At 36.2% G+C, this 21935-nt stretch overlaps 3 protein-coding genes across 6 annotated transcripts in view; 2 read left to right on the plus strand and 1 right to left on the minus strand.

Moving 5' to 3' along the window:
* Window positions 1-3419, plus strand: part of LOC103979117 (uncharacterized) — a 5203-nt gene extending 1784 nt beyond the window's left edge. For both annotated transcript variants that reach the window (XM_009395159.3, XM_009395160.3), the window contains exons 3-5: window positions 2199-2304; window positions 2812-2960; window positions 3049-3419. In XM_009395159.3, the coding sequence (XP_009393434.2) occupies window positions 2199-2304; window positions 2812-2960; window positions 3049-3144 (351 nt within the window). In that variant the 3' untranslated portion in view covers window positions 3145-3419. The remainder of the gene's footprint in view (window positions 1-2198; window positions 2305-2811; window positions 2961-3048) is intronic.
* A 4483-nt stretch (window positions 3420-7902) lies between these two features.
* LOC103979116 (uncharacterized) lies at window positions 7903-17312 on the minus strand. Of its 2 annotated transcripts, XM_065100472.1 has the most exons (15): window positions 16964-17312; window positions 16778-16867; window positions 16070-16131; window positions 14862-14962; window positions 13894-13983; window positions 13510-13587; window positions 12981-13103; window positions 11853-11930; window positions 10687-10772; window positions 10514-10562; window positions 9705-9761; window positions 9504-9634; window positions 9329-9412; window positions 8770-8839; window positions 7903-8636 (listed from the first exon to the last, which is right to left on the minus strand). In XM_065100472.1, the coding sequence occupies exons 1-15, from the start codon at window positions 17215-17217 to the stop codon at window positions 8172-8174; spliced, it is 1818 nt and encodes a 605-aa protein (XP_064956544.1). In that variant the 5' UTR covers window positions 17218-17312; the 3' UTR covers window positions 7903-8171. The 2 variants fall into 2 exon arrangements, with proteins under 2 accessions (XP_064956544.1, XP_009393433.2); XM_009395158.3 differs by lacking the exon at window positions 13510-13587 and having other exon boundaries at window positions 16964-17307.
* A 1576-nt stretch (window positions 17313-18888) lies between these two features.
* LOC103979580 (NAC domain-containing protein 105-like) lies at window positions 18889-21085 on the plus strand. Of its 2 annotated transcripts, XM_009395754.3 has the most exons (4): window positions 18889-19174; window positions 19654-19871; window positions 19965-20236; window positions 20412-21085. In XM_009395754.3, the coding sequence occupies exons 2-4, from the start codon at window positions 19715-19717 to the stop codon at window positions 20889-20891; spliced, it is 909 nt and encodes a 302-aa protein (XP_009394029.2). In that variant the 5' UTR covers window positions 18889-19174; window positions 19654-19714; the 3' UTR covers window positions 20892-21085. The 2 variants fall into 2 exon arrangements, with proteins under 2 accessions (XP_009394029.2, XP_064956545.1); XM_065100473.1 differs by having other exon boundaries at window positions 18889-19871.
* Window positions 21086-21935: the final 850 nt, after the last annotated feature.

Raw genomic sequence — 21935 nt, forward strand, 5'->3', positions numbered from 1 at the left:
CATATTGTCAAATTTATGGTTTCAAAATACCAACAGTATACAAACCATACCAACTTTTCCACCTCAGTTCTAAGATATACTGAAATATTGGTGTACTAGTGATGGAGAATCATCTAGGTTTATAAACGATTTTAGAAGATTTTATTCTAGGCAAAGAAATGAGAAAAAACCATCAATTAGCTGACCTAGAAACTCTAAGAGTTGTGTGGAAAAATGAAGAGTCTTTTGGTCTTTCTAGATGCTAATCTTGAGACTCTACTCTTATATTAAGTCTACTCTTGTATTAAGTGCACTTTTTTTCTTTTCAATCGTAATAAGTTGTTTTAAAGCTATTTAGGTCTCTTAGAAGTCACATTCCAGCTTTCTAACAGGCATATAAGTTCCGTAGGAGATTACTCTTGGGAATCATTGCCTTCATTGATTGTACTAAGACTCTTTATCTCCCTATAAATAGTGGAGCTTATCAATGGATGAAACAGTTCAGATTTGAATGAGAATAATTGCATCTTCTCTCTTTTGGTCTCTTACTCTCCTCTCAAATCTCACTCTTCTCTTCTCTCTATTCCTCTCTTGCTCTATCTCTATTTCTCTACCGTGTTCTACATCAACTAATCATAATAATCAATACCGACATTACATAATTTTTTAGAATTTGTATCAGTGTGCTAGTCGTTACATACCAGTTTGATAAAATATGGTGTACCAATATATCAAACTTTGGCCAGATCTAGGAGATCTCCCATCCTTTTTAAATTGGATAGTTTTTGTCAGAATGCATTGCACTTTTGACTGCCGTCAGAATTTGAATTGCTTGACTTTCCATTTTCTAAATGCTTATTAAGTCCATGGAGAACTCCAGGCGTCTTTCTTTATCAGACTAATGGAGCTAAGGCGTAGTGATATTGTGACCTTAGTAAGAGTTGCTTGCACACTGTTTTAGATTAATAGTATGGAGGATGACACAATTGGAAAAAAAAAAAACAATACAGTAGCTTTGAAGATATTATAGATAGCATAATCATGTATTTGAAATATTGGTCCCATTATAGGTAGACCTACCTGTACCGCCCGGTATAATAAACAACTAATACTCGACATTACGGTCTGATACTTCTCCATGGTTGGACCGGTAAACCTTCAGCACTATTAGCAAATATATATTAAGAATGATGGTGAGGAAAACAACTACTGGCACGAAGTTGTAATGACAATAAAGAAATTTCAGTGCTTTGGGTTGGTTATAGGATATTTCATTTATATACATTACCATTAGAAGCATATTTCTTTTTACAAAGGATATTGTCTTATTGATGCTACTTCATATCCTTTATCCTGGGCCCAAACACTAAGCACCTGAGTATATTTGCTTGACAAAGTTTGAAAAAAATTCATTGTTGAGAATATATGCATATATTTTTGAAGGTGTTGTAGAAGATTCTGAACTTGTTTGCAATTGATAGAACAAAGTTACCGTATTAGAAGCATCTGCTTGTGCCTACACTTCCCTGTTTGTTTTTTACTTTTTTGCATGCACTAGCATATGCACAAAGATCTTTTATTTCTAAGTGTCAGTGGAAAAGGATGGTGAGAGTTAAAGTGAGAGAGGAGAGGGGTGGAGGCAGCAAAAATTTTTGGGCAATTACAAAAGTAACGTGTCTATCTTTGAATGAGAAGTGATTTGCTATATCTGAGAATGCTATGCCACTCATTATCTTTTTGCTAATGTTCTGTTGAAATATATAAGTTGATTACTTAATTACCCAAATTCTGATTTTGTATATTTGAACCGAGTATATGGAGCATTACATCTATTTGATTGTCTTGCAATTTGAATATTTTTGTATAATAGTTTATGCTACTTATGTGATGCAAAATGAATATGTTTCGAAGATGATATTGCCGTCATGGAATGTAACATATAAACTGTATTTTTTATTAAATATGCTAAGTTGAAAATGATTCTGGATCCTACCTTTGGATGTCCATTGTGACAGTAAGGATGTCTATTATTTTATCTGGCTGTTGAAATTAAATGATCTTATTTCTTATCTCCACACTACTTGATTTACTGGTATTCATCTCTCCAATTTAAAATATATTTTTATTTTGTTTGCCCTTAATATTGCCTTAAGAAATGCCATTTGTCTTATAATTTCCTTTGTGATTGTCTTCCCTTTTTTTTTTTTTGTGACTTGCAGGAACCTTGGTTGATATGCTTATTAACTTTTCACTTTTTTTTGCTGGTGACTACTATGTTATCAAGGAAAAATGTGAACTTTCAACTGTGCTTATCTCTTCTATCATGTAAGTTTGTCTATTCTTCTTTATAGAATTAGCACTAGTAGTTTGTTTTTGAGTCATTCAAATTGCAGAATTCTGTGTCATCGCTTATGCTGCAATTAAGCTTTGATTAGTTCGTGACTTGTTTTCTAATTTTTTTTATGCTGCTTTATTCCGAAAGAAACAAGAGAAAAACACTTTTTGGTCTAGGTATTGAACCACTATGGAACCCAGTCCTCAATTTTGGATGAATAAAAGTCCTCTAATAGTTGAAAGGCTTTTCATATAAATAATGAGGATAAGTGAATAAGACTACATATACACCCTGTCACTGTTTGTATGATCTCAACATGTTACCAGAATGGTGTCGTGGATAAAATGATGCTTAAGCTTTGTCATTAGTTTTTTTGTGTTTCTCAACAAAGTGAGAATGATTTTGAGCATCCATTCTGAATGTTAACCGCAAGTGAATTCAAAGCACCTTTTTTTATTTCTATATTTCCTGATCTAATTATTATTATTTTTCTCCAGTTTCTGGTGTCTACTTTGCTGAGAGGATAAACAGTTTCCTGGGGGAGAACTGGAAGAGCTTTTCAAGCCAGAACTATTTTGATCCCCATGGTCTCTTTATCTCAGTTCTCTGGTCTGGCCCACTTCTCATCATAACTATCTTAATCGTGGTTAGTTGCCATTCCTCCCCCTATTGTACTTGCAACTATCTTTTCTTTTGTGTTGTTAAGCTCAGACTTCCCCATTCTATCATTTCAGGTAAACACTCTCTTCACGCTTTGCCATCTCATGGTGAAATGGAAAAAAGCAGAACTGAGACATCGGGCTCGGCTTGCGCGTGACAAACAGGAATAGCATGTATTCCTCTTTGTTCTGAGAAACTCATTTATGACCTTCTACATAAGTTAGCAAAGCCTGGAACCATAAATCCTTGATTCATATTCAAACTTAGAGGGCTTTTGGAGACTATTTTCTAGCGGCATGTTAGACTTCATTAACTGGAATTAACTAGAGGTAGCTTAGAAATTTGAGATCCCTAGTGATAAACTTAGACTAAACAGTCCTCTCTTACACTTTTCCGACAAGATTATTTCTGGGTTGCAATGGCAAGGAATTGACTGGTTAAGCAATCTGATGTTCTAGACTCTGCTAGCTGATCTTGAATGTGATCATAGTATATGCCTTTATGTAGACCTCATGGATGTTTCTGCAGTATGTGTAGATGTACAGTTCAATAGATGATGTTTAGAGCATCATCTGATATGGAATGGGACGTGTGGTATTCCGATCCGATAGCTTACTTGTCCCAACAGCTTATCATAATGCACATAAGGTAAAACTGGGTGGTACCGTAATGTCTTAATAGGGACTACCGTTTGGTACAATACCTATATGGTCAGATTTGCTCAGTATAGGTACTGTACCATTCGATACAGGATAGTAAATGTTCTATACTAGTTGATTGTCTTTTGTTTTCAGTATTTTTTTTGTATTTTTTTAAATTCAATGTGGCATTGGATCGGTATGGCATCGGTCCATGGCCTGATCGATAAGGACATGAAGGTTTAGAGAGAGGGAGATCAATGGCTGCGTGAACATGGGATCTTCTTCACCTTCGTAGTAATCTGCCTGCTTCGCATGTCCTGTTCCAGGAGTACGTGTACTGTTTTAATTTATATGATGTACGGACCATACTACGATGGTTATTCTGATGAGTTGGTCCCACGATTTGTGATGATGTCAATTTTGAATGTCAAATTTATCGTAACATTCTGACCCAAGACAACTTACTCATTAAATTAAATTATCAAAATCATAAAGTTCTGAATATTTAAGTTTGAGTTAGTGGTTGCCTTAGTTTTAGTTTTATTCATAAATAATTTAATTTTAAATTTGATAGGAACATGATATATATATATATATATATATATATATATATATATATATATATATATATATATATATATATATGATAACGTTTGGAATCATGCTCGAAAGATGTACGGAAATAATATATTTTTTTTGTGACCATCAATAAAAGTGGAGTCGTCATTCGAGTAAAGATGCATTTGATTGATGAGTATCTCGATATTGTAAAATGCAAAAGGATTCGGACAGAGGTTTGTAAATCATTTTAAAATAAGTTACAATAGGTAAGAGAAGATATAATAAAAAAGAAGACAAAAGCTGAAGAAGAAATCATAGGGCTACGTAAGAACTAGATTATGACGACTACGAGGGTCATGGTAATGAAATTAACCTATATCTCAGAGTTGGTATTCGTGCATCATTATAGTATCAATATATTTACGATGAAGTAATGATGCATCGATCACCTAACTCATAATGGGAGCATAGTGGTAGTCGTGGATTTGTACCACAAAGAATCCAAAGGTCGGTCAACATAAGACAGCCAACTACCCCTTCTCAGTTAACTCGAACTAGTAGCATGAGACGGTGGAATCTGTGATTTTATGAGAGGATTTGGTAGGAGATCCGTACCATATATTATTGATATTGATCCGCAAGCTTATCCTTCACAAACAACGAAATAGACACGGATTGACAATACATATAGAAAAAAAAGAAGCGGGATATTGGAAAGACAATTGTAAAATGGTTTAACTTCTACGAGATTCCAATAAACACAACTCAAGTTCTATATTATCATAGCATGGTCTTTTTTATTAAAAAATCTAGCATGGGGATCCAATCTCTAACACCGAGCAAGAGCCACGGTATATATTTAGATGAGGAGATGACATAATTGAAGGATTGCGTGAAATCTTTCAAGAGGTTATGGGACAAATATGAGGTGACACTGATGTGTGACAGTTAGACAATGTCAACAAGAATGAGTATTATTAATTTTTTTGTTTATTACAATAGATAGGTGGTGTTTCATAAGTCAATTAATACTTCCGACAAGATTCAATATACAAATTATATTGAAAACTTAATTGATACTATAGTAGAGGAGATCGAATTACAATATATTGTTTAGATACTCATCGACAATTGAGCCAATTTTAAGGTCAGTTTACAATTGATAGAAAAAAGAAAAATATTGTTTTAGACTCCATGTGTAGCTCATTATATGGATCTAATGCTGAAAGATATTAGCAAGCAATCATCAATAAGTGTGTAGCTCGAGTTACAAAGTTTATATATAATTATCATTTGGTCTACTCTTTAACGAAAAGTATATAAATGGTGAGATCTCAAGTGATTTGCTATAAACTTCATTACCTTAAAGCTAAGATAGTAAAAGAGATAGGGCCTCAAAACAATGGTCATCTCACAAGAATGGCTCTAATCTAGGTATTTGAGATCGAGCAAAGGAAAGAAGAGGGAAAAAAACCATTCTTTTTTCTAGATTTTGAGAGATTGTGAATAAAATTATAAAATGTGTGGAACCACTTTACCTTATCCTTCGTAGGTCGATATGGACAAATATCCATAAATGCTTATCTCATACATATGTTAATTATAGTAAGAGTAAAGGTCAAGAAATGTTAATATCAATGAACTATGATTAGATTTATTATTAGCACTAATAAATGTTAACATCGATTCTTGTCAAGCACTATTGATGTAAACGATACTATTATGGATGGCTAATTATCTCGAGAAACAATTGGTTCATTCTCCAACATTGTAGTTATATTGTGTCGTTACAATATAAATCATGATGAGAAAAAGTTATACAATATTAATTATAAATTATATTTGATATTAATTATTTATTATGCTAATAAAGTCTTATTTATATTTTTTTACGAGTAGTGACTAGAGGGAATGCACCAAATTTATTGGTTACAGTCTATGTACTTTTGTATACGATATCTAGTGATTCTGAACATAATTGATCAACATTGTATTGATTCATCTATAATAAACTATCGTATAGATGATTGAAGAAACATATATATCCACTATAACATACGACTAAGGTTGCAATGAGTCGAGCTGGACAAGGAGCTAAAGGAAACAGAGATTGATCCCCATCAACCTTTAATTTTATAACGAAGAAAGCTGATGTTAAAGTGGGTCGAAGCAATAGAGAACCAAGAGGATTCTCTACTTGATAAGGTGGGAGAACCTCAATGTCCTTCGTGTTTTATCACTTAGGAAATAGAAAAAGAGGAAGCACATCCCTAATAGGAGAAAAATCTCTCTTAGTTAGAATGTGGCGGAAGGAGCTAAACAAAATCGAGTCAAACTGCTCTTAAAACTAAAAACACCTAATTGTCATAGTCCTCTGCTTAGGGTACAAAGGCAAAGGCAAAGAAGAAGATAGTAGTATCAATTACACTATTGGAAAGAATAAGTCGGGCGACGAGACCCCTCCACAATCATATTTAATAACTTACTCAGTCCAGAGACATGACAACTACGTGGACAGCAATGCCTCTACCGATGATTGCAATGACACCAAGAGCCGATAGTCCTATCTACATAATTTGAGGGTGGTGCACGAATCGAGGAGCAATATCTTACATATGCCACCCAAGATCCAAATCATGGAGTTCGACGAAGTACTAATCAAGTTTATGCATAGAAGATGGAGGGGAAGCTAATAGATGATTTTGAGCAAATATAATAGAGCCTACACAATATAGATATAAAGTGAAACTCATTGTATTCACAATTATTGTATTATAGATAATCTTACGACTAATAACAGTATAGTGATAGTTGGTTATATTTCTCTAAGTAATAGTACGATAATCGATCTTACGATATTTAGTAGATTAGTAACCAAAGTAGAAGTTATAATATTTAGTATGCTCCACACCAATATATATCATGTTCATCATTGCTTCGAGAGCAATCTTGAACAAGTGGTTCACGATAATAAACCTATGACTATCCACGTTGATGCACCAATGATAAACGGTGTATCAGTATACTATGTCGTGAAATCAATTTCATGATTGGATCCAACAAACATATCATACTGATATATAGATACATAGGATCGAGAGCCCCGATCCATTGCTCGTGGAGTTACGTCATTTTATTTGGTGGTAGAACAAAGTATATTTATCGATTGATTACTTAATTCATTTGAATATTAAGGTTTAAATCATATAAAAAATAATTTAATAATTTAATTTTTTAAGATAATTCAATATTAATGAAAGAATGATTGAGAACATATCATAAAACTACTCCTCAAAACCCAAAAAAATACAAAATTATATTTTTTAATTTATATTATTTTTACTAAAATTATACTAAATTTATATTTATTTTGAACTTAAAAAATTCTATTCTAACTTTGTTTTATTTTTTAAATATTTTTATAGATCTATTAGCTATTTTGGATGTACCATCCGTGTGCCCCATCGTACCATTGGTATCCTCAATACAGGACTCATTATATTGGTACGAACCAAAATTATAAACCTTGATCGTAACAAGTATAAAAGAGTTATGTCGTGTCTTCCTCACCATATAGAGCATGCAAAACACGTATGACAAAAGCAACAAAGAACGCTAAAGTAAAACATACATTTTAGATTGTCATCTGCTTCTGGAATGGTTGAAGATTACAGCACTCGATCACTGATGGTACAACCAATTACCGGAAGACAATAAAGCCAACACTTCAATGGAAGTTGGAGTGAGGTTCATATCAAGACCAACAAGCTTGTGAGCCACATATTCTACAAAATATTCTCCTACTTGAAATTTACAAACACCTTCCCTGCTAAAAGAAAACTATATTTTGCTATGGGAAGTTCCAAGAATTGATTAATAGTTTAAACAAACAAGCACACACTCTTTTCTCTTTCCTGACTGTAGGCCACTTATTGCCACAAATAGCAGATGTATTATAAAAAATATTCCTTTGCTCAAAAGCAAAGTACAAGCAGTTATCTTCTGATCCATGCTGCTGGTAGGAATCCTTTAAGCTTCTTCCTAAAGATATTATGAAGCACCGAACCAACTAGAGGCCAAGTTGTAACAATTGCAATATAGGTTAGCAACCACAATGATGTCCGATAACGTCGAGAGAGCTGATTCATCGAACCCGTGACTGAAGCAGTCACATCAGGGATAGCATTGTCAGAACTCTCTTCCTCGACTCCTTGCCCTAATGAAACAGCAGACTGCTGAAGGTCTGCATCAACCTCTGTTCTATCTCCACTTTGGTCTCCATAAGCAACCTCATTCTCGGGTTTCATGTCATGATTTATTGGATTGTGTAAGTCCTCTTTGTGCTCGTCGTGTGCTCCATCACTTGTCATTGCAGCTACCATTCCATCTTCCATGACATTTACAAATGGGACTTTGTCGATGGATGACTCAAGCAAAGAATGCAAGCCATGAGTCGGAGCCTGCAACATGTAGTGGTGGCTCTCAAGTTGGATACAGAAATATAACAGTGTTAGCATGAAGTAAAAGATAATAATAATAATAACATGGCCACGAGCTTATTCAGAAGTATGGTAGAACAGCATGTCGTTGCACCTTTTTCTGTCCATGAATGAATGGACTAGTATGTAGAACACTAAGGAACTCACGGACAGCTTCAACCCACCTGTCAAATAAACCACCGTCAATTATGTAAACAATATTCAAACTTATTTAATGTGTTATTGCTCAATGCATATTTGCTCACGGTAATCTAGATAAGACCTTAACAGTTCCTTGAGGTCGTAATCTAGTAAAAGAGTAGAAGACAACGAACCAAATAGGTAAAGACTTGTATCATGCTCTATATCTGATGGTGGTTCATCACTTCAAGACCTCAATTCTCAGAAAAAAAGGGTGCAAAACAGGGAACGATCTAGGTTTGCTAAAAATACAGTTTCTAATATCTCCTAAGAATTAAGCCTGGAACCCGACAGAAAGATATAACCCTTCGCTTGATGCTGGGACAGTAATAAATCCACATCAAGAGTTTGGGGAAACATCTCACAAAGAAACACTAACCATAACAAAGTCAAATTTCTCAAGAAGTTCGAAGTTTCATTCATGTCGTTTAAAAAAGGCAAATCCAAGGAAAGAAAAGGAAGGACAACAGTACCACAAGCTTTGTGCTGTTAGGCCTTCAAAATATGCCAGATGTCCACCGTGAGCAGTAGTAGCCAAAACAATGTTCTTATTTGCCCTATACAAAGTACACGTCAATAAGATGATGGACTATAAATTTCCAGGAGAAATCTACTCTCTCTTCAGGAACTTAATATTCATGGTTATACCTGCATTCATCCCAAGGAATTGCTTCCTTTGTACAAAGTGGATCATCCAATGCACTGATGCACAGAAGTGGCACAACTATATTCCCAGTAAAATTCACACTGCTACAGCAGCGATAGAATGTATCCACCGTCTGAGAAAATTGAATGCAACTTAACTAATCCATGAAATAAAATCCAAATGATACAGAGAGAAAAGACTACCTCAAACTTTCCAACAAGGCAAGTGGCATGGCTGTCGAATTCCCGGACTGAGCATGACTGGTAAAAGCAAGAGTCAGAACTGAGAAAAATTAGTAAAAAATTAAAAATAAAATTCTTAAGCAGTAAAAGAAATATAAAATCTCGTATCAAATATCTGCAGAAGAAAAAAGTTACAAAATTGACCCGGATGATAAGTTAAAGATGAAATCCCATATATGACACTGATTCACTAAATATTTCTCCTACAAACATGGCCAAGGTGTACCAACAACTTATCAATACATCAACATCTTTAAAGAGTCTACTAATCGGATTTATTTGACACATAAGTTATGAGAAGGTAGATAAATAACAAACAAAAACCTTACACATACACAAAAAGAAAAAGAACTCATCAGGAGATCAATGCTCAGTAGTTACTCTTTTCTTAAAAAAAATGTTGATTAATTGATTGTATCATCTATTGGACATATGTTCTTGAATATAGAAGGAATAAACTGAATCTCTGTCTACTTATTGATGTATTCTGCATACACAGTACACCTACTAATCAGATCAAGGGAATGCACGAGATTTCTGATATTAGAAAGATTCCTTCTCACTAAAGCTGGATGTTTGCTTAATATCTCAACCAAATAAAAGATATACATGTTACGAGAATTAGTTGGCAAAGGCTTAATCTTTTTTCTTTTCACAGACAACTTGTGTAATCACAGGTAAATTCACTTTTTAAAACAATAATATTTGGAAAAGCAAACTCAATAAATTATAATGGTTAACCACTATCTGGCAAGATAACAAATGTATACCTTTCTTATACCCTCCCAGTTTGCTAGTCGAGCTAACACAGGCTTATGTCTGCATCAAAAGTAAGATCAGCAGTAAATCTGCAATAAAAGATACTTGAAATGCTAGAAACTTAAACTTAGTCCCCACATATCAACCAAATTCCTTTTGCAAACAAAATTCAGTAGGAACATACAATTTTGCATAATCCTTGAGACCCATTGTGAGGGCTCTGTTATAAAGTCGTTGGACTGGCTTTCGAGTAAGAAACCTGTCACAAACCTACACAATCGGCAAAATACCAATGACATTAAAAGAGAAGACTCTGATTTAACACCTGAAGAATGCTATGAATGTTAACTTGGGAGATCATAATTGAATTGAATAAGGCACAAAATATATATACATGGTAAGTCTACTTGTGAAACAAACTTAATTCAACGTAATAAAGAAAATGTAACAATGGCAACTTGGAAAGGGCAGCAAACTTCTAATATCCATCTAGGTCAATGGTCAGCATCAATAAATAACACACCTATGGTAAATGGAACAAAGAAATTTCTATAATATATTTTATAATTATCTTAAAAAATTAATGTATATCTATATATTTTGTGCCAACACAAATATATACCAAAATCGTGGTCAAATGTCTGTTGGCGTGTCAACTATGCTTTAAATTTGAATAACTTAGAAATATCATGACAATTGAAAAAGAGGGCAAGGACCCACCCTTCAGGATAAAACAACACACTTCCCCTCAGGAAACCAAAAAAAGAAGGGTATGGCTGCTATAATAACTTCATATGAGCAGAAAAGTTATTGAATAAAAAATACATGATTAAAAAAGATGACTGATTACTTAAGTTCTTTGTAGTCCTCCAAATTATAGTTCCCATTTAAATTGAGAAGGATAAAAGGGAGGTATGAGAATAAGAAACAACAAGAGTTAATGGCATCAATTTCTTGAATGTCAACAACTAAAGTCATATAATTCCAAATGTCTAGGGTAGGCTACATGGTTCCTTTTTCAGCACAGCTATTTTGAGAGCAGCATTACAGGTTAAACTGAAAAAATCACATCATGAATTTCTCAGGCCAAAATTATTAAAAAGATAAAAAACACTAAAACATGCTCTAGATCAAAAGGAAGGCTATTTTTCTGTTCCCCTAAGGAATATATGAAAATCTTGTGAAAGGCAACCACAAGCCATGCGGACGATGAAAAGATTGTAGTTCAAAGAGAACTGAACAGTCACTCAAGCTGGTCCCAGACAAAGACCAGAAGGAATATTTCTCATATGACTTACAACTAATGAATTTCTTTGGACACCGAAAGGAAGCTTAGTTACGTTAACTAACCACTAAATCCCATGGAGAACATATAGATGCAGCCCCAGTAACAGGTGTATTGTCCTCATCTTCTCCAAGATACTTCACCTAAACTTGAACATGGAAAAAGAATATCATAACAAAAGAATTCCTAGGATATATGAGGTACTTCTAAAAATGTTGCATAACTGCATTAAACCATAGAAAATAAGCTATTGGAAAAGCATATAGCAAAATGCCTACTTTCTATTGCATCATCAACTGAGATAAATTGAATTCTTAATGAAAAGCATGGAGTATAAAATATTACAAGTGCCAAGATATAAGCCAACTCATATAATCCACAGCTGCATTGATCAATTCATGCTCCTGATAATCAATTCAGTACTTAGAAGTTGGCCCATTGAAGCACAGGTGGATATTAGTGGAGACTAAAAGCAGCCAGGCCCCATTAAAGTTTTAAAATTATATTATTCTTATTGACATATATCAACCGTACAAAGAGACACAAAGGTATGTAAATGAGGACTTAAAGGAATCAATTTCTTTAAAAAAGATAAATAAAAATAGTAGCCTTGAAGATCTAATATTTTGTAATAGGAAATCTTGTATGTCTTTGTTTTTTACCATACAACTTGTAATTTTCATATGATCTCAGACGATAGTTATTCGATTGAAAGAAGGGCATACTGGCCAAGAGAGTTAAAGGTTTGATTTTCTTTTTAGATTTAGGCCTAATAAGCTACTTCAACAAATATTTAGATATTGCCAAGAAAATTTTAGGACAAGTAGAACTTGGAACTCATAAAATAGTTAAAGCACAAAGTAGTTATTTTTATTTATAATCAATAATTAGGTAAGAAATCCTAGTCATTTATTTAAAACAACATATATACTTGCAAAGGTAGTAACATTTCAGTATGGCCCTCCAAACAACTGCAAATCCAACACTGCCTTGAAAGGCAATGCTGGAAGATGCTAGCCCATATTTTGCAACATGAGCTAAATTCATGTATCATTAGGCAACTTGCACAGAAATTAGTCCAAAGTAGATAACCTGCATAAAACCTTGTCATATCTCTTGCACCACATGCAGTATGTTTCACATGGACAAAAGAAGCTCATACAGCATTAAACAAAGAGCTCTTGTATGCAGACCAGAATATTAGCACCAACACTCGTTCCAACAGCAAAGATATGAGCTTTTGGATATTCCTGATGAAGGTGATTGATGACTTCCCGAACATCTTCAGTCCATCCAGCATTATAGAAGCAATCAGACTGTAAAAGTAGCAATAAAACCTCAAATAATGCCACAATCGCAATTGTCCTAAATAGATGTTGTAAGTTGTAACTTTGAGACACAAATCAAACAATGCATATTCACATTGTTCTAGTAAGTTGTCTTTCCCCAGGGAAAGATGACAGATATGGCCTTTGTGTGTGCGTATGTAGTTTGCATGTGTGTTCTTTCATGTGTGGTATCTAGAACATATCCTATGGTGAATAGCTACAGAATATAACAAACGATGAATATATTCCATGGATAATGCTAGAGTCTAGGTGTAGCTCACCATACCAATGAGGCATGATGCATTCACATAATATCATAACAGTTCAATTCTAAGTTGGACTAATCCAAAAGATGAAACTGGAAAACAAAAGATCAAAATCTATAGGTCCTTACCACTAATATTGGATGAGACCAGTGCCTGGAAGTGATGCATATAAGTAAGTAAGTAACTCGTTCAAACCTTGCCTTATCCTGGAAAAATGCTTACATAGAACAACTCATATAAGACGTGGACTCTGATGTCATTAAGGTTTAATATTACTCAAAGGGATGATATTTCCATGCTGTGATGTTCTGGAAATTATATAATTAGAGATTAGCCAGAAGAAAAAAAATTAGTTGTTTGATTAGGAAAAAAAAGACTCCCATGACACAATCCTTGAAACTAGTAATTATCATATTTGTTGCTACATTATACTAGGATTGACTTGGGGGGGGAAAGGAATATAATCACTTTTCAGTGAAACAAATACAGAAATATGGAAACAAAAATCATACAGTGATGGAGATGCCGGCCAAGCCACGATGATTGCTCACAACAACATTCCACCCCTGTTTTGCCATCACATATGTCAAGTGCTTTACGTACTGCAGGGTTCAAATTGACAGTACCAACATCAGATACTTTTTGAAATATCAAAATAACAATCAATAGGTCTTCAGTTTGGATTATGAATAATTGAAATTTCCAGATGGCCAAAGGAAATTCAGTACAATTACACTCAATACAACAACAATGTCCTCATGAACATTATACAGAAATTGCTTCGATTACTCACCTTCTTGACGCATGAACACTAGACAATATAATTGTTGTCACCTTTCCCATCCCACCTCAAGTTCACACAGATATACAGCAGGTGAGTGTTCAGACAAATAGAAACAGGTAACCAATATATATGATGTAATCCCCCAGTGCAACTATTCACAATTACTGGTGAACACAGTTCATTTATGTTTTAGATCATCCACAGGACTTCTAGTGATTATGGACCAAAGCACAATATATACAATGTGAATTGTTTCTCATGGTTATCTTGAGTTCCAGAAAAAAAATGACATTGCAAATTAATGACAAAGTACCTGGACTCCATTATCCTTGACATCATAAAACTTAAGTAAATAGATTTTATAAAGATTCCACTAGGCAGCAGAAATGACTACTCAGATTCTCCAGGTTAGCAAAAAAAAAAAAAAGTACTGCCTAAAGATTTTTATGCATTCTTGAATCTTGAGGTTTTTCAACAATGCATTAAGGCCATCAAGAAATCTCAATAAATTTACCATTGAATTAATCCTCAAAATGTTTTTTGAAGTGACAAAATTAAGTATGCTAGTTTTTCCATCAACAGTCAATAAGAGAATTTACAATAACTCTAAATTTCTAAACCTCATGTTTGCATTTTCTAGATGCTGCACAACAGCTTCAGAAGCTGTATATGACAATGAGCGAATGATAAACATACAGGAGAAGCAGAATCGCTTGTTAGACCAGGGATCACAATAACAAGAGGAGCAGTATCATCTTTAGATATGACCTTGTCCATGTTAGAATAACCTCCTGCAACTGTAAAAACAATTCACAGAATAAGGCATATGAATTTTATCCAGATAAACCATCAATAAAAAATAAAGGAAATTGGTTAATTCCTTCCTTCGTATTGTTATGTTAGCTACTTAGTTTCATCAATGAAATCAGAAAATCATAAAGAAAATATTGACATAAAAAATCAACTCTGTCAACTGAAACATTAAATCCATAAAATATGATCATTAAGAACATAAGATTATCATAATCAAGATAAGGTAATGACAGAACTAGGCAAGTCTACAAACGTTTGTGAATTTATATGGAAACCAGAAGTGTTGCATCGCATCCTAATTTGAAAATGGTAGTAATGGCCAAGACTCAATTGGCAACCAATCATCTTTCTTGTTTTCATTATTATTATCATCTTTCTAAGATGTTAGAACACCATACTTGGTAGTGGCAGAACGAATAATTAGACTGATAGGTAGCAATCCCCAAAATTGTGCAGATCTGAGGAGAAAAGGTGAAAGCTAACTAGATTATCCACAAAAAGATTTATAAATAGCATGTTATGGTTTATAGCACTATCAAAAACAAAATCAGACCACATAAAATCCACAAATACAGGTCTTGTTTATTAGGATCATCAAGTAATATTTAAAAGCTACCATTTGGGAGAATCCACCAAAAGTAATGTATTTCGGATATGTCATTGCAAGTGAAAAAACAGCATCCGTAGCTAAATTTGATGAGCAAGCATGTACTACAGCTGATTGTTCATAGTGTATAACTATTCTATTAATAATTTCAACTTTCAAAAAGATTTATGAAAAAAGTAATCATGTATAAAGGCAGCAATTGGCTGCTGCCACATAGTCAACAGGCTCTATTTCTCACCATATCTATAGAAGAGAAACTTCAAAACCCATCAGGACCACTTCCATACACAGATCACAGAAAAGTTACACATCTCGCTGATCAGTATTAGTAGACAATGGTCTTTGAAGTCTAAATCAAATTCTATTAATTTTTTTGAAGCTATGCAAAAGCATCATGCCTATAGGCCCAAAAGAGCCAACAAACACCAAAGTGCAAGCGTGCAACACTCTGACTTGTATCCATTCTGAAATATTTCAAGCTTACCGTCAGATGCAAGCAGCCAATCCAAAGCAATGGTTCCTCCATCACGCACAGAGAATAATTGCCTGAATAGTGAGTACGGTAGTTCAGCATACAAAAAGAATGAGCATTTATAACTAATAACAGTGAAGAAAATCCTCCACAAGGAACATAAACAGCAATCTATTTAGGAAATTAAGTCTTGTTGAAAGAAGCACCTGAATATAAAAGAAAGAGATGATAGATTTCAATATAGCATGATCACTAAGCATCAATCGACAGGTATAAATAGGAAGCTTGACCATTGTTCCTTATTGAAGTTCCTTCGGAAAATGAAAATCTTGGGATCCCACTCATCATTAATTAACAAAATACAAAAAAAAATTTGCGCATCAAGGAATCAAGAAACAAAAAAGCTGCTATACTTGATAAATAGACCTCTATAAACTTTCACAAGTAGAGCAGACCAAAGAGATAGCAAGCACATAGACTAGAGGTAACATCAGGTGCCTAAAGGGTCAACTGTTAACAAATTTATGAAATTAGAGTCGGAGACTGTGTAGAAGATGCACCCAGGAACAGAATCAAAGAATTTGACATGGTGTCTTGGGGGGGAAAAACCTCCTCTCATTTTAAAAGTCCAGTTTCATATATGAATCAATAGCAAATAGCAGGCAAAAACCTCATAATAAAGAAGTAGGACCCAAATCTTATGCAAAACCTACTACCAACCTTCGATACGTGACGCACGGAGGCCTCCCGAAGAAATGCAGGAAGGCAGTCTGCAGATGGGGGCTCGCGAGCCACGGCGTGGGCAAATACCTATAAAGGCCACCACCAATCATCATCAAACCCTATGATTACCATCGAGCATTACTAAAGACCAGTCGAAAAGAACCAATCAGCAGCAAGATTCACCTCCGATGAAAGATACGACACTTGGAGACGACTCCCTCGTAGATCTTGGAAGCCGGATTGAAGGTGAGGACCACCGGATCCCCCCTGAACCCATGGAGGAGGTCTCTCAAGAAATGGAACTCGAATAAGTTGTAGAAGAGGCTCAGGAGGACAAGGAGGGAGGCCGCGAGGTAGTGGGCGGCTGGCACCATCGCAACGGCGCGAAGGAACAGCCCAGCGGCGGAGATCTCGTCCACGCAGGCTGCGGACGCCATGGAGACGCCAGAAACCCCGCGATCAATCAGTGGAGGGCTTCGTCGTTTTATCCGATCAAGCCGTCGGCCGTTCAACGAGTTCCAAAAACGTAAACGTACCCTTATTTCAAGTACCCGCACGTCCACCCGAAAGGAAGAGAAAGGATGCCGGCTTTGTCCGAGACCGTAGTTAAACTGGTAAGCGCCAGAAGAGTAGTAATAACGATGCTGTGGCGCGCTCACTAGCTTTGTCCGAGACCGTGACGTGGCTGCCTCCTGGCTTCACGGACCTCCTAGTAGTGGGACCCAACATAGAGGTCGCCGGAAGTGCTTTGCGATTCACATCTGCACGAAACTCAGAACAAATCCAACCATCCACAACAAAATATCAGTTCAACCGATTAGTTTTTCGCTAAATATATAGTTCTGCTTTTGTTGGAGGTGTATCATTGTCATTTCAATAGACAAGACGATCAACCGATCCTCGTCAACACGCCACTGTTTTGATGTGTTCGGCAAGCTAACTGGCGGCGAGGCAGGAGATCGAACTACATGCAAACGTGTTCTACAAGGCTGGATCGTTCAGAAGGCTCTTCTGTCACGCCTCATCGAGGATGCTACCTCTTGTTTAATCTAGTAGCCATTGCTGCTGCTTCTTTTTTTCTGGAACGGAAGTACGAAATAAAAAGAAAGATTTTGGAGAAGACAGAGAAGATATATGAGCAAGAAAAAGCTTCTTCTTCTTCCTATAGATAGAGATAAGCCCCTGTGTTCATCAGCTGGCCGAAAACTTGGTGGGATTGGGAAGAAAGTGTGTAGTAACTTGTTCCTCTCTTTCTGCAGTTAAATGACTGCAGGGGCACTTCAGGAGCCTGACGGAGACTGAGTTCACCCACCCGTTTTACTTTAAAATCATCAAAGATTGGAAGCCCCAAAGGGAAAGAGATGGATGACTGATGTAGCCATGTCACCGGCAAACTAAGAGGAAAGGGAAGGTTTTCCATCTTTTCAGAACCTTACAGTACTTCTCCATTTCAGAAGAAGCTTGCCATTCTCCAGTCTTGGATTTTGTTGTGGACTCTGACTTCCCTTGGTAATCTGAGTTCTGCCATTAGAATCGAACTGCATACTAATTAACAGTATACACACATATCTACAGACTGTTATACATACCTGTAAAATTGACTGCAGCACATCCTCCTTGTAGCTACACTCACTACAGTACTCAATAGTATATTGAACGTATGGTGAGTCCATGGTTCGACTAGAGAGACACACTCCCCTCGAAAGGAAAAGGTCATGATATTTTATGTATATATGCATACATCATACATATATATAATCAACGCATGGTCCTATCTTGGTGCATTAATTATGTTCCAAGTCATGGAACTTCTGTTATCCCTTCCCCTCCTGACTTAGATAGCATGCATCATGCGAAAAGCCAAGTGTTCTTTGTTTGTGCAAGCTTCAATTAATGATCCTTGTCCTGAAGCTAATCTTGGCCTGGAACTGGACTGTGGACACGAATGATTGAGTGTACGATGCAAGGCACATTCCCAGTGCACATAAAGCAACAAGTGCCATAGGGTGGTCCTTCCTTTGGCTGCCTCCACATCTTGACTTCCAGACCAAGTAGCCTTGCAGCATAAAATAACGGCGCAAAGGGGGGCTGTTGGTGTGCATGAGAGAGGTGGCGGTGGCTTAAGATTTCTTTCTTGCTGTTGCCCCCACCGCCCAAATCGCCCTCAGGCCACCCTCTCCTTCTCTCCTTTCCCGTTCCTGTTTGATCACTGCACGCGCACTCGATGGCTGCTAACCCCCCGTCTCTTCCTTTCTTTACATTCCTCCTTTTTATTCTTTGTCCTTCCATCGCCTTCTGAACTTTGTATATAAGCCTGGACAGCCTCTAAACTAGCATTTTCTGTCTCTCACTTTCTCTCTTTCTCCTTCTGCACGCGAAGAAGCCTGGCTGCCGGTGAGTTCCTCAACATCTCAGAGTAAATTACGCTGTTCCGCAGAGCTTACTGTGGTCGTACCGTCTTTCTCCTCCTCCACTGAGAGCATGTGGAAACCATAGCTATTGTAGGTATATGCTTCTCTCTTGCAGCCTTGGGAAATCGAGGTGTGGTGGTCACTGAAACTGAAAGCAGCCACATCATTGGCGTGCACTCAAAGAAACATAGGCATGATTGAAATTTATAGTCAATTTTTCCATCTGCTTTCTATGTTATACTCACTAAGATGATCAGATCTAGAACTTCGAAATATATTCCATACGCTTGTTGAATTCCAAGTATGGGATGTTCTTAATTATATAAAAGATTTAGAATGGGATATAATGTAAATAGCATTACCTTCTTGCACTGATGGTGTACCAGGTCATTTTCCAATCAATTCCTCCTATTTGCTTTCTAGATTTTGGGGATCTCTTTGATGAGGGTCTAAATCTTGTAGGGCCCGCTCATCACCTCTTCATCCATCTTAACTTGGTGCGAGGTCTCCAGGTGAATCCACAATGGAGAAGAGTTGTGTTCCACCTGGTTTCAGATTCCATCCCACAGAAGAAGAGCTTGTGGGCTATTACCTTGCAAGGAAGGTGGCTTCTCAAAGGATCGATTTGGAGGTCATCCAAGAAGTCGATCTCTATCGAATAGAGCCGTGGGAGCTTCAAGGTCTGTAGCCTTCAGAAAACTTAGCGGTGAGGAACTCTCACAGTTCACCTGTGTATATGATTGCAGATTCTTCTTTTTCCTTTGCTTCGACAGATAGATGCAGACATGGGTATGAAGAGCAAAGCGAGTGGTACTTCTTCAGCTTCAAAGACAGGAAGTATCCAAGCGGAACTCGCACCAATAGAGCTACCGCAGCCGGTTTCTGGAAGGCGACAGGGCGAGACAAGCCAGTGTTGTCCAAGTCTCGAATAATAGGGATGAGGAAGACTCTTGTTTTCTACAAGGGACGAGCTCCAAATGGCCAGCGAACTGATTGGATCATGCATGAATACCGTCTTCAATCAAACGAAAATGAACCTGCTCAGGTAGATTTACCGTGTCGACGCAGTGCAGATCCAGAATACGATTTGCCTATGCTTATGCAACTGCCATGATGAGAAAACTAGGTTTTCTTCATCTATTCATCCATTTTGAGATGAAATGATTATTTACGGATAATAACATTTCTTGCTAACTTTGACGGGTAAATGTAAACCGCAGGAAGAAGGATGGGTTGTGTGTAGAGCGTTCAAGAAACCAAATCTCAATCAAAGGCCTTGCTACAACAATTTCGGACACAATCACTATGGTCGGCTTGCTGCCAAGCCTACATGCTTCATGGATTCTTTTCAGAGAGGAGCTCCATATGAAAGAAGTTTAGGTTATGAGATAGAACTTGAATCTAGGAAGAACCTCCTAGATCAGGTTCTTCACATCCCACAATTAGATAGCCCGAGTTTATCTTCAGGTTTCTCCAATAATGAACACTTTGAAGGTAATTGTATGGGCAGCAATGGGCATGGAACTGGGAACAGTAGCTGCCATGGCGAATTCGTCGATTGGAAAGTCCTGGACAAGTTGCTCTTATCGCAGTTGAACGAGTCGTCTTCTTCTTCAAATATGCCAATTGTTCCAGTGAACTATGATGCAGGCGTTGAAGACCAAGGAGATCATTTCCTTGCAATGTTTGATAGATCATGATTCTGACTTTGCAGCTCCTTTGAGAAAATAATAATGCTATTGGTATATTGGCAATAATATGTTGGTGGCTAAGATATATAAAGAGTCATATGATTTGCAGCAAATCTGAATTTTCTGCATGTACTAAGAGATCAGCACAACTGATTTAAAGTTCACATTTCTGCTGTACCATTAATAATATTCAAATTATTACATTTCTGTTGTACTACACCGAACGCTCGACTCAGTGTTTTTGGTTTTGCATAATATAGTTCTTGCAATTCATCTGTGTGCAAAATATTATCAATTTGTAGTTTAATCATACAACACTGAAGTGTTCTCAAGAAATTTTCTTGGCCTGCGGAATGTTTATCACCAACCACAACTTGTTTCTTCTAACTAATTCAGAAACAAATTGTTTGCTCCAAATTTTAGCAAATTAGTAGCAAGATTTCTGATGTATATTGCAAGTTGAAGGTCAACCTACAAGAATCATGAAAGGCCTTCCAAACATCATCATATATAGTTCTTTCTCTTGTGGGTTTGTTTAATCTCTTGCAAATTCCGTTCTTGCTACCACATCAAATGAAACCTTGTCTTGTTGAAGCTGCCGATTTCCATATTTTCTTTATCTTTATTTCTTGTTGCATGTCCTTCTTTGCTTCCCAGTTGTAATCAATCTTGTTCTTCCATGCATTTTTCTGCTTACTGTTTTAAGCAAATCATCAGTGCATCCAAATGAGCCTTTTCTTGATGAACTCTCTCATATCAGTTTCATACAATACTTTCTTAATTTCTTCTCACTTTCTGGTTGTAAGAGATACATTTATCTCAAAAGAAGGATTTTTTTGTTTCTTGACATTGGATGAAATTAAACTGTACTTCCATATAGCCAATAGTTTATTGCGGTCCAATTGATCAGGTAGTCAATTCAAATGACTCGCCACTCCCAAAAGTAAACTGTACAGAATGATGGTATTCTTTGTATCTGTTTGTCACTAGAAACAATTGCTGGCTGTCTATAGAACAAGCAGTGGTTTGCAATGAGAGAAATCTCACTTGAAT

The sequence above is a fragment of the Musa acuminata genome, chromosome BXJ2-3, assembly GCF_036884655.1.
Source record: "Musa acuminata AAA Group cultivar baxijiao chromosome BXJ2-3, Cavendish_Baxijiao_AAA, whole genome shotgun sequence".
Lineage (NCBI taxonomy): Eukaryota > Viridiplantae > Streptophyta > Magnoliopsida > Zingiberales > Musaceae > Musa > Musa acuminata.

Bases quoted from the DNA above. Each gene is read 5' to 3' on its own strand.
- LOC103979116 (XM_065100472.1), bottom strand. From the start codon at position 17,217: ATGGCGTCCGCAGCCTGCGTGGACGAGATCTCCGCCGCTGGGCTGTTC. The intron at 14,963-16,069 runs GTAAGCTTGAAA...TTGTTTTTACAG, and splicing joins TTGGCTGCTTGCATCTGACG to TTGCAGGAGGTTATTCTAAC. The intron at 11,931-12,980 runs GTCTGCATACAA...GTTCAAGTTTAG, and splicing joins GTGTTGGTGCTAATATTCTG to GTGAAGTATCTTGGAGAAGA.
- LOC103979580 (XM_065100473.1), top strand. From the start codon at position 19,715: ATGGAGAAGAGTTGTGTTCCACCTGGTTTCAGATTCCATCCCACAGAA. The intron at 19,872-19,964 runs GTCTGTAGCCTT...TTGCTTCGACAG, and splicing joins AGAGCCGTGGGAGCTTCAAG to ATAGATGCAGACATGGGTAT. The intron at 20,237-20,411 runs GTAGATTTACCG...TGTAAACCGCAG, and splicing joins ACGAAAATGAACCTGCTCAG to GAAGAAGGATGGGTTGTGTG.